The sequence below is a fragment of the Sturnus vulgaris genome, chromosome 8 (genome assembly GCF_052056855.1).
Source record: "Sturnus vulgaris isolate bStuVul1 chromosome 8, bStuVul1.hap1, whole genome shotgun sequence".
NCBI lineage: Eukaryota > Metazoa > Chordata > Aves > Passeriformes > Sturnidae > Sturnus > Sturnus vulgaris.
In genome coordinates this window covers 19,798,009-19,810,651 of record NC_142250.1, presented here as the reverse complement: position 1 = coordinate 19,810,651, position 12,643 = coordinate 19,798,009, and the positions used below count along the sequence as shown (strand labels likewise).

Here is a 12,643-nt window from a genome sequence, read left to right as displayed (position 1 = left end):
AAACCCAGAACCCTTTTTGAGGGGGGGACACAGAGCAGAACTCCTTCCCTTTTGTTCTGTTATCACTGGCAATAGCACAGAACATAAAACCTGGCATATTTTCATTGAAGCTTAATGTTCTCTGGATTTCCTTTCTCTGTGTTTTCTTGGGAAAATACCTTCCCTTCCTGCCTTGTTGATTGTGGTTTGATAATCTCATCTCAGCCCGTGTTTGTTTATATTCCCTCTGGTTTGGCTCTTTTAGAGGATGTAACTAAGCAGGTGTGGGGAGGATCTGAGGAGGTTCTGTGTTTTCTCTTTATACTGGGATTCAATAATGCTGGTAAAGCTTATGTTTCCATTTGTCCTCCAGTAAGGAAGTATCCTTGTTGCTAGTTTATGCATACTGATACATTTTACTTCTAAAGTAAGTGCTGCCACAAAGTTCTGGAGGCGTTGCCTTTAAAGCTCTGGTACGTGCTGTATGGTGCTGTGTCCTGGCCTCTGTGGGAGTAATACAAATCCTGCCCACGTGTCAGTAAAGCTCTTGAACTTGGCTGAGTGCTCGAGCAGGCAGGCAGCATCACGCAGCACAGGGAGTGTGTGATTGGGATGCAGCATTGCTTGGTTGCATTTGTATGCATTTTTTGTTTTGTTCACAATTTGCTCTATGACCTTTGATAATTCTTTCCCTCTCAGAGAAAAGAGGATAGTGAACTGTCATTCTCTATATAAAGTGACTTGAAACTTAATTTTTTTCCCCTATTGTTTAGTCAAAACCTGTCAAAATAGTTGATCCTGTTTCCATTTTACACAACTGCAGCATGCCTGTGGAGTCTAGTGGAAATAGGCCAAGCTTTTTAGATTTTTGATTCCACAAAAGATGCTGAATGGTCTGGTTCTATCTTCAAAACTTCCAATTAAATATTAAATAAAAAGTGCGTGCAGCTAAGTTAAGGGTATGCACTAAGTGTTAAGCTATGCTTCCAAATTAAGCAACATAATACGTAGGACATTTATCTAGTCTCTGGTTTTGACTTTTTCAGATTCAAAACCACCCAAACAAAAAATTGGTATGTTATGGAAACAGAAGAACAGTGCATCATTCAGTTGTCCTGTTTAACATAGTCCCTGCTGTGTTAATTCCCTTCTAATCTGTTCTTTAAACACAATTGATTGTGTCTCATTTGTGGCAAGTTACATTCCAGATAAACACTCCATGATATTACGTGTTTCAAAAAGCTGTTTATTTAATGTAACTTCACTAATCTAATAAAATATATGGTTAATTATGCCTGCCGTTCAGATTAGCATTGCCAATTTTGGCTAATTTATGTCTATCACTATCTTTCCTATGTGTAATACTTCCCTGTTACATGAGTAAGAGAAGGATAAAGTGTGTTTAGTCCATCCAGTGAATTCACAATCCCTAGTGAGGGATTTTGATTATATTAATCTCTAATAGTCTTAGGAAAGGAACAACTCATGTGATACATCTTTCAACTGACAGTGGTACAGGTTTATATGAATGACAAGAGCCAAATTGACAAATGAGGGCTATTGTCTGTTTTTAGCAAAGCTACAGCATTCACTTTGTTTTAGGATGACTCCTGAGGCAATTTGGGGGGGTTGGCAGTTTAGGAAACTTACCTGTATGAGCTTTGTTCTCTGCACCTCCAGGTAGCATGCTCTACTTGGAAAGCTACTTTTCTCCTTCTCCCTGTCCAAGCAAACTCAAGCATGATCCCTGCCCTCTAGCTCTGCTCTCAGAATGCTTTCAGAACTGGTTGAGAATTTATTTGTTCATTTCGTGTTAATTGTGCTCTGACCTGTCTAGTTAAAATTCTTCAGAATTTCTGTGTCTCTTCTCACCCAGCAAGTGCACCAAAATACAGAGAAAATTAGACATATGTCTTGGTCCAGTGGATAACATAGCTTTGGTTTAGAAATTACTGCATTTCAAGCTACTTTAACATCATCTAATATTTTTATTTTCTAGTTGCAAGGCCTTACAATGGCACGGAATGAGCACTGCGTTCAAGCCTCCTTCCTGTAAATGATAGGACCAAACAAGGCGGTGTGATGAACATGCCACTGCATCAAATCTCTGTCATTCCAGCTCAGGATGTTACCTCTTCCAGAGTCTCCAGGAGCAAGACCAAAGAAAAAGAGGAACAGGTACTGTCAGATATGCTTGATTTTCACAGAAAGTTATGGAAGTATAAAATGATAGGGGTTACCAAATCAGACCTGGTTCTGTTCCAGAGATCCAACTCCTTGCATTTCTGCTGCTTTTAATGAGGACGAATGCTACCAAATTATCTTCTTATTCTTGTGTTTGCTATTTTAAAGCAGCTGGATACAAAATTCTAGAGATTGTTAAGTAAATTCTGCAAAATGCAAGCTACAGCCATTTATTTTGCATAAAAATTCAAGGCAGATATAGGGATTTACATGATGGCTCTAACAGCATTTTTGTAGAAGCTGTTACAGGTGTGTTTAAAGAAAAATTATATGAAATGTGAACCCCTATATAGCCATGCATCCTCTTTTCCTTTGTTCTTGGTAGCATGTTGTAGTTGTGTTTCAAAGTGAGCAGAATATCACAAGGAAGGCTGTATACACCCATATGTATACACACTGTACTGTTTTATGGAATATGATTTGTATTCTTAATTTGGGAGCATGTGTATGATGGAATCAATCTGAGGTCTTGCTGTGGTGCAATGCAAAAATATCTGTAGTATCTACAGATTATAAGTCCAGTAAAATCCATTCAATACACTACTTAACAGTTTGTAATAGCATGTGAAGAATACTAGACTGTGTCTAGTCTTCACATGTCAACCTTATTTATCTGGGCTGTGTCTGATCCAGCCCAGAAACCTTAATGTGCATCATGCTTTAGTGTACACTGTATTGCAGTGATCATATATTGTCTGTCAGTTCCACAGAAACCTCTTTGTGGTTTTTTAGCTTTAACGTGAAATGACGCCAGGAGAACATTCACATTGTGGTACAACTGCAGGGCTTGCTTTGTGCACTGCTCAGCAGTGGTTAACTCTGAGGAGACCTAGAGTGATTTTGATAACAGATGGGGTGTAGCTTATGTATAAGGGACTAGAAAGGCACTGTCATGTTACAGAAAGGGGTTCACCAACACTAACTTTGAGTAGGGTAAAAAAGTCGTTTCTGATGTGTTGGGATAATTTGTCCTGACTACCCATCTCGCCTGACAGCTGTCCAGATTCCACCTATCAAAGTCACCAGGAGAAATAAACTGTCCTAATACTGGGTTTTTTGAGTCTTTTCCTTAGTAACACCTTAAAATAGATTCTAGCCCTTCAGATTCTTAAACCTGTAATTAAGTAGGCTGGCACACTGCTGTCTTCGGTTTCCAGGACTGGGCAAGAATTTACTATCACAGAGGAGATGCTCTAAATCCATAAAGCACCTTGTCTCAAGAGTCTGCTGGGATCTGTCACTTCCCACCTGTCACATACAGTTGCTGTCTGGACAGCTCACTAGGTTAGAGGGCTCTGCTGTTTCCTCCCTTTGGCGTTCTCCCATATAGTAACTGTATGTGCTGAGAGTGAAACAGCTCCTTTGTCAAATGCAGGGCAGTGCTGTGAATTTACTACCCTGCTCTGGGATGGTGGAGATTAGGAGGCAGATCAGAACAACTTGTGCCTCCAGCCATGCAGTGGGCCCAGAAGTGGGAGTCCCAACTCTCCTAAACACGTTTTTCATTTCCAGCACAGTGAATTCAGTGTTAACAAATATGCCCTGCGTTTCCTTCATGATAATTAGTTGAAATATTTATTACTGTTCCCCTTGCTGTTATATTTTCAAGCCTTAGGGCATTAAAAGCAGAACATAATCCTTGTTTAAATACATGCAGTATTGAAGAGGAAGTGGGACCGTGCAAGCAATAGATTAGGTTAACTTGGAAACAGTTCGTGTTTCCCAAGTCTTGTCCTTCCTGTCTCCATCAGTGTATTCAGTCATCCTCAGGTGTCCTGCATTCTGCCAAAACTACAACTGGAGCAGCTGGAGCTCTGGGTGAGCTGTCAGCTGTACTGACACTGTGGCTGCTCCTGTGCACATGAGCCTGGCTCTTATGCTCCCTTGCCTTGCTCCTGCTTCTGGTGTTTACCTTTAATGCTGGATCTTACAATGAGCTGGAGGGCAGTCAAGTTGTTAATGTACTGACTTGGACCAATCCAGTTGAATTTTCATATTGCATCAGTTAGGATGTTCAAGGATGCTTTTTAGTCAGAGTCCCTGTTCACTCTCGGATGCAGTCAAGACCTGCTGGGCATGACTGAGTTTTGCTCATATTTAAAGAATATAGTAGAGGAGAGGTGGGATGCAAGAGAAAAAAATTTCTAGATTATCCTTGTCATATTTTTAATCAGATTTTCGTTTCAAAATGTCTGTTTTTCTGTTGAGATAGCAACTCCAAGATAAAGAGCAGCAGTGCAGATGAACATGATCCTATGTTGGACAAATCTGCTGAGCAGTTGCAGGGGTAGTTGTTGTGCCCTAGGTAATATCTACTGTACAAGAGATTGATACTAGGTAAAGCTGAGAAAGAAGGTGTTTCAGTACAAAGTCAGTGTAACTTCAATACTTTCATATTTCAGTTGCATAAGTTCCCATTAGACAACATAGGTCACAGTTATCTCTTTTTGTTGTGGTTGGCCTAGACACAGTTCTTATGTCTGCAAAAACATAAAATAGTTTTTGAGGAAAACATGCAACATTTCACAGATTGATTCAAATACCATGGTTTTCTTACCTTACCTTTATCATGTAATAAGAATAGTAAATTCTTACTTTTTCTGTGCAGGAACAGTAAGCAACTCGAACAAATGTACACTGTGGTCTTAAAATATTTTGAGTTGTACAAAGCCTCTTGACAATCTGAACAAAATCAAACCACAAACCACAATTAAAACCAATAGTACTATTTCACAGATAAGTACATAGGTTTGCTTTGTAGTACCAAGCTTCTTAGACCAAGTGCATTTCCAGGTGTGCACTTTATAGATTGAGCAGACTCATGTACATATCTCCCCTGTTTATTAGCAAGCTGTTGCTAAAGCCAAGGTGAGTAAAGGTAGAGTGTCATCTAGCACATGAAATTTTGTCTTACTTTCCTTTTTGCTATTTCAAACCAGACCTTTGGCTTGTTGGTACCTACGTTCTGCATTGTCCTTTCGAGGAAAGGCTCAAGAAGCACAGCAGCAGAAAATGAAGGACCAAGGTGTCTAGAACTTCTACCAGTCTCTGAAAAATCAGTGTTTTTCCTGTTCCCCAATACTTGCTTTGTATTCTGTTATCTTTTGTTACATTTTGTTATCTTTATATTATGGACGTGCTTAGTTATCCACATGTGTAGTAGAGCTGCAGAGGAAGACTTCTCAATCTGAACAGTACAGATCTCTTACTATTTCTTCTCTTCTATGCTTCTGGTCAAGATGTAGCTCTTGTATTTCAGGTTAAGGCTTGGTTTTATTCTAGTTTTTCTTGCTACATGAGGAAGTTTTCTGGACTACTGATTTGTGACTAAGTGAAGAACAGGAAGAAATCCTTATCACCTTTATCATTACAGTTCAGTTTCTCATATTGAGTGATGTATAATACCTAGGCATGCTTTGTGGCAGATTAAATTGTAGACTCAATACCTGTGGAAGACTGTGGCAAAAATCCTATTGAATTTCAAAAAGCATTAAGAGGAAAGGCTTTTGCCTACCATTTCTGGTCTGTGTCCTCAGTGATATGTATACATAACAGAGCCTGGTAGATTCAGGTTAGTGTAATTTCAGCGTTTAAAGTAGTTGAAATCTGAGGTTAGCAGCAGTATTTAATGAAACTTTGTCCATTTCCCCAGTAAAACTAAAGGAAGGTCATAAAGGGATTAATACTCTTGCATTTAACTCAGATGAACTGATAGCTTTAAGAGCTATTAATAACCATCATTAGCTTCTTACTTACCCTTCACTAGGAATAGCTTCATGCTTACCTGATTTAAGGGAGAGTCACTCTATTGTGTGTGAGAAGCCACAACCTCCCTTCCCCTGTTTAGTGGTCAGTATGTTGGCAGCAGTGTTTCCTAATGCACACAAAAACAAACAGCTTTCAGGATGTGATGGGGAACAAGGAAACTATGCTGGCATGTGATTGAGGTGGTGTTCTGGGTTTTTTATGTTACAGCATTGTCTTTTTGAGGGCTTTCTGTCTTCCTCACTGAAGCAGACTGATGTCTACTACTAGTTGTTAGTGTTTCTGCAGTGAGTGAAGCTCCCTCGGCAATAGCTTTTCACTGCTCTTCTAAAAATGTGCACTAACCGTGGCCTCCTGGGCTGTGATCTCTGCAGATCTCATAAGCAGATCAGGGATGGGTGGGATCAGTGACTGAATGAAAGATCGAGATGTTGGTGCAAGTCATTTTTGGGCACAGTACTGTTTCTTCTCAATAGCTTCAGCCTGGTAATCAATACTGAGTTGTCATCAAAGATCACACAGCATTTATCACAGATGCAGATCAATCTTCTAGTCAGACTTAAACTTGCTGATTCCAGTTGATCTGAGTTGAGCTGAAACTCCCTTCTGCTCACCTCTCTTGTTTTCTAAGTGTTGTGTAGTGTTACTGGCTGCTATGTGCTCAGCAGAGATGCTGTGATTGTGCCTGACATCTCCAGGTACTTCTCAAAGCTGTCATCTGGAAGATACTGAGTGCCTAATTTGTCTGGATGAAATTATGGTGAGAGAAGCACATTGTGATGTATCTTCATAAAGGTATTTGCCTTTGTTATGATCTCCTGCATCCTGTAACAGGAAAGGCTCTATGGCCTATTGATTCAAAGAAGTCACATCTTACTGGAAAAGCAGGAAAAAAGCAATTGATGCATTTGCAAGAGTTTGTAGTCGTGGATCAATATTCTCAAGGTAAAGGTGTGTGCTTTATGTTGTTGAATCTAGAGTGACACTTTGAGAGCTGTTTTTAAGGTACAGAAGCACTCTGTGACTTTTCCATTCACTTTTTGGACTTTGAGCTGTAAGTGAGGTCTCTGAGCGGCTGAATTTGGTCCAAATACTCAGGCTGGGTAAGGCTCTGTGTGTGTTTTTGGGTTTGCTTGCCCATTTAACTAAATCATTCATTAAGCAACCAGGCTCTAAATCCTTTGAGAATTTTACCCCTTATTTTTTTGTACTGCAATTTGTGTGTTTGTGTAGTTTTGTCATATATTAACACGGGGCCTGGCATTTTTCCTTTTTGAAGTTTGCTTTGTAGAGAAACTGGCTAACTGTGGAAAGATTTTTGTCTGAATATTCTTTATCTCTTCTGTGAGAAGTAGAATGTACTTCTCCTGCAGTAGTTCTTGTAGGCATAGTGTGTGTGGGAATTGTGAAGACCTTTCCTGACAATTCAGATCTTGGCTTTTACTTGGTGTGTTTTTTCAATGGATCATAAAGCATTTCTCAGAAAAAGTTACACTTTCCAATCCTCCTGCCCCTTGCCAGCTTAAGGGCTTTCTTCTGCTGTCCCACATATTCCCGGCAAGAGCATGACTTGACTTGCCTTGCCTTTGGTGTAGTACCTGGAAAACAAGAAGCACTAAATTCAGTGCAGCCAGGACTGACCAGGTCTGTAATTTGGGATTTGTTTTTTTTGTCTTGCTACCCTGCTAGATGGTATTGGGCAAATCCTTTGGGTTCTTGTGCTATCCTGACTCCCTTCTGTGAAAGAGGGCTGGCACTACTGACTAGCCTTGTAAAGGATTTCAAGTGTATGGATAAAAGCTGAGCATCTGGAAGCCATTGTCATTAGGTCCTTTGAGATGTCAGCTTTGCCAGAGTCCTAATCTGCAGACACTTGTGCTGATGGCCCAAAGCTCTGCTGCAGGACATGGTGGGCATGGGCTATGTGGAGAGCTGAGAGGTCTTCCTCCTGAAGGTGAGCATTGCTCGATCTCAGTCATGATGAATGTGCAAAGTGTTGTGACTTTGCTGAATTTCTTCTGCTCTTACCGTGCTTGAGTGCAGGATGAGAAGCTGGTCCTCTCGAGCCCTACTCTTGGAAGCTACCACATGCTACTTCCCAGCAAACCCCAATGAAGGAGGAAGAGGGGAGGGGATGGAATGGGAGGGAGCTGCCCCTGCCTGAGCAGTCCTAACAAAAAAGTCAGATCACGCTGTTTGAGTCTGCATTGTGTTTGTTTTGGAGTGTGTACAGCATGTGTGTGTGAGGAAAGGAGCAGATGGCTGCTGAGTGGGGATGAATTACAAAAGGCAAAGTGTGGGAAGTGGTTTCTGAAAGGGTTTTGAGGGAAAAGAGGAGAAAACTCTTTCTTTTAAAAATTCAGTAAACGTTATGAAAACTAACAGCAGTTGATATAGCAGCAGAGTTTTAGGTAGTGATTCTTCAGAGAAGTTTGAGCAGTTTCAGATTTTGCAGTTTGCTTACAATCACTCATTTGTTTATAGTCTATGTTTTGACTTTGCTTATTGCATGTGAACTCCTTATTTTGATGTTTCAGGACCAGAAACATAGAGTTAATGATTACAATCTCTAGCTGTTGCATTAACCTGATTTTTAAACCACCTTTCCGATATTAACAAAATCTCTGGCTTTTATTAGCCATTTACTTAAATAAGCTGAGTCATTCTACAAAAAATACTGTATTCTAAAAGAAGTGCTGATGCTGTTTAATTACATGATAGTCATGTATGCTTTGGTGGTGTTTTGCAGGTCTGTTAATGTTTCTGGTGTATGTTAATGTGCAACAACTTTCCATAAAGGGGGTCCTGGATGTGAGCGCGTGACTTTGGAGTTTACATGAGTTTATATTTTTTCCTTGCCTAGCAGAAGCATGCTTGTTTGTTTGCCTTCTAATGAGATGTGTGTCAGTCACGATCCCACGGTGATGTATATGTGCATATAAATACCTGTGTTGTTAAAATCATCACAGCTCCACAAAGACATTAGTCAAGACTTGATTGTAATGTGCAGTGATTTTCATCATCCATTGGCTATACTGTTTCTTTCAAGTGAGGCTGTCAGATTGCTGCAAATTGATTTTTAAAGTTCACTGTTTATTAAATGTAATTTCTGTAAATGTGACACCCCAGAAGTATGGATGTTTTTCCTCCTGTAAGATGTTTTGCCTCATGCATTGATACATAATGCATGACTTTGTTGATTTGATCCTTCACACAGATGTGTTTCTTTGCCTGGTGAAATAAAGTAGGTTGGATTTTGGGTTGTTTTTTAGGGTGGTATGTTTTGGGTTGTTTTGGGAGAAGAACAAAGACTAACAACTCTGCAAGGGAGGCTTGGTGTAGTACCCTTAATGTACTTGAACCTCAGGGATTTTTAGAACTCTGTCTAATTTTAAACTGCTGATTCCCCTTAAACCCTGCACCCCAGTGGTTTACAGTGAAAACTTTAGCAAAATTATATACAGGCTTAGATTTGCACGTTGAACTTAGCTAATTCTACTTGGCCTGCATGCCATCTATGAAGAATTCTTGACAGGGGAAATTCTTCAGAAATTGCTCCTCCCTGCTTTGCTGAATCTAAACTCTTAGGAGTACAGCCTTCAGAGTCAGTAGTCTTCACACCTAGAAACAAAATCCACCTTTGGGGTTTATTTAGCTTCTCTTGGTCCCAGAAGTGATGGTCTCTCACCTGCTACTAAACATGTTTCTCTCTGGCAGAAGACATATAGCTCCTGTTATAGGAAATTTCTTCTGGAGATTTTTGCATGACAGCCACAAGTCAAAGCATACTTTTATTACTGAGCAAGCCTATCTGTGTATTCTGTGAGGTCAGTGGTTGAAATTCAGAATTTCATTTTTTAGCAGTCAATAATTGAATTTCAGAAACAAAGGAAGGAGTATAATCACCTGTTTGTCAAGGTTTAAGTTTATTTACAAGCCAGTTCTCTCTTCCTGTAAATAAGCACTACTTTGATGTTGATGAAAATGAGTAAAGGTGGCCTGTTTATAATTTTTACATTTGCTTGAATGTAGACCACATCTGATTACTTGTGCACCTGAACTACAGGTAGCTATTAGTGTCAGGGAGAGGGCTGTCCTTGAGTCTGCAGCACTGGACTTCACCCCTGTGCTAAGTGAGCTCTGCCTGTTTCCACCGTGTTCTTTAAGGGTGCAGCATTTCTGGTGTTCCTGCAGGCAGGAATCTGGGGCTGTGTCACCAACTGCTTTGCACACACGTGCATCTGTCAGGGTAACTGGAAATGGGTCTGTTTAGCACAGATACTTATGTACTCAGATTCTGTGAGTGTGGAAGCAATTTTTGGTGTATTTTTAACATTAGAACATTTTTAGTAACAAGCTTGAATTTTATGCTTAGGTTTTTCAGATATCTTAAAGTAATGAAATGGGATGTACATGTAAATTTTTCTTGTAACCTACTGCGGTCTCTATCAAAGCTGGGTTTGGAGTCACAGACTTCCAGTGTGCCTCACTTCCTTGAAGGATAATTCTATTTCCTACAATTTGGTACTTACATCTTGGAAAATCACTGCTGTAGGTCTCACAGACATAGAACTATTTATGACTGTTCTTATCTAAAAAGTCACTCCTTTATTTTTTCTAACTCTCAAGTCAAATTCACTCTCTAGTGTGTAGTTGTGTATTGTACGTAACATCTCATGTGAAAATTATGGATTGGAATCAAATTCTTAAATGAAGTATGAGATTATCCTTTTCCTAGAATTTAGAGAGAGGAGCCTAAAAAAGATATTTTAAAAGTTTTAAAGAGGCTGATCTTGGTGTTTTTGAATATCACCTGATCAATAGACTTATTTTTCCTGGAAGTGGTGAAGGAGCAGCCTCGTAACACATTGACAGCTTTTGCTGAATGGAAAATTGCAAAATCGGAAGTGTTTTAGCCACCTGTGATGCACAAACTCCGTGTCAGTTGTAAAGTTTCTACTGGCAATCATCTGCCTACCTATTTCTAGTAATATTCCCAAGCAGTAGATGCAAGAGGAGGTGATTAATGGGTTGTTCAGGATGAAACAACGTGTGTTTACCTCAGTCAGTGGCTTGTGTGATACTTCCTTGCTTCAGTTTTTATGCATAGTAACAGTGAAAACTTTTCATTGATCCCAGAGAATGCAAAAGAGCTGTTTGGGCTTGGTTTCCCTCCAGTATTCTTAGGTATGTTTACTGTTACTCAGATGGCTGAAAGCACATTATTTGAGTAAAGATTGCAAGACAGCCGTGTATGCAATGAACTGAAACATTTGCTCGTTTTTGCATCTTAATTTCTCTGAGCTGGTTAACTTATCGACAGTTAAGCAACTTCGTTCTGCATGAAATACTGGAATGTGATGTCCTCTTTGGCTGCTAACAAGCTTCAGGTACTCCAGAGATACTGGAGTTACTGAAACAGCCACAGGCAGATTTGTGGTAGTGACTCCTAAGAAGAGGAATTTCTGTCTTCATGCTCCACGGTTGGGATATTTGGGAGAAGTGAAGCAGAGCTACCACATACCTCTAAATGTTAAACCAAAGCTATTTTAAATTAAGTAGTGACAAGGGAAGCACTAGGATACTTCATGGGAACACTAGCAAATTAGGACCATTAGATACTGTTACTGATCATTTGTGTTTAATCTAAGAAAAGATACCTTCTCTTTTACAGCTGGGAATAGGACTGAGCTGGTTCTCTTCTGTGATTAATACAAAAAACTTGACTATTTGGCTTACAATTGCTCCAAATCAGCAAGCAAAAAAAATCTGTGTCACTATACAATGACAAGGTTCATGCAGAAGAGGAACAGGCATGTTGGAGTACAGATTAAAGTTTTTTAAAAAACACCTGTTTTGTATGTTTTTAATATGCAGATCAGAACATGCATACCTGTATGTATAGATATGTATATAGTTTTTAGATGCTGGTAATAAAGGGCTGATTGTCCTAATTCCTAGCTGGAGTCAACATAAAAGTAACACCTCCCACTCCCAAAACTCTCTCCCATCAATGGGGTTGAAAATGGCTTGTTTTATTTTAATGATTCTGTTGAAGTTTGTGATACTGAAGGCTAGCAGGGGTGGCCACATCTGATTTGGAATTACCTGTGTTATGTTGCATGTAGCTACCCTGAGCATTCAGCCTGTAACTCGTGGTATTTGGAAGTGGCACTTTAGCTTCCAGCCTGGATTTGAAGATGAAGGGTAAAGCTTCTGTCTTAGTTTGTAGTTTGTTTCCATGCCAGCCACCATTGCAGTGCACAGAAACCATGGCTTCACCTGCTGGTTGCTACCGGCTCTTTCTTGGCTAATTGAAACAGGATCTTAAATTGTGCTTTTGGATCTGTGTGTTGAAAGCAAATCAGGTCATTCACTTTATCTAAAAATTTACAGATAAAATTCTGGAATCTCACCCAATAGGGTGTTTCTTTTAGCATTGTAAATGGGGCAGGGGGAATGAGGGATGAAAAGATATCCTTTGTGGGGGGCTTCTCTTGTCCTGTTTGAAAGTAAAGGTTGGGACAGTGGACAAGTATCTTATTTACAAGGCCAGCTGTGCTGCTTTTGCTGGTAGGGTTTCAGTGACTTTCCAGTTTTTGTCCTCTCTCAGTTCTCCAATACTACCTTGGAAGTTCAGAGGGAAAACTGAAAA

The 12,643-nt window shown here is 39.8% G+C and overlaps 1 protein-coding gene across 6 annotated transcripts in view; it reads left to right on the top strand.

Annotated features, from left to right (window-relative positions):
• The window catches only part of MARCHF8 (membrane associated ring-CH-type finger 8), an 86,195-nt gene that overhangs the window by 19,931 nt on the left and 53,621 nt on the right, over nt 1-12,643 (top strand). For all 6 annotated transcript variants that reach the window (XM_014875308.2, XM_088169060.1, XM_088169062.1 and 3 more), the window contains exon 2: nt 1,979-2,157. In XM_014875308.2, coding sequence (XP_014730794.1) covers nt 2,062-2,157 — 96 coding nt within the window. In that variant the 5' untranslated portion in view covers nt 1,979-2,061. The remainder of the gene's footprint in view (nt 1-1,978; nt 2,158-12,643) is intronic.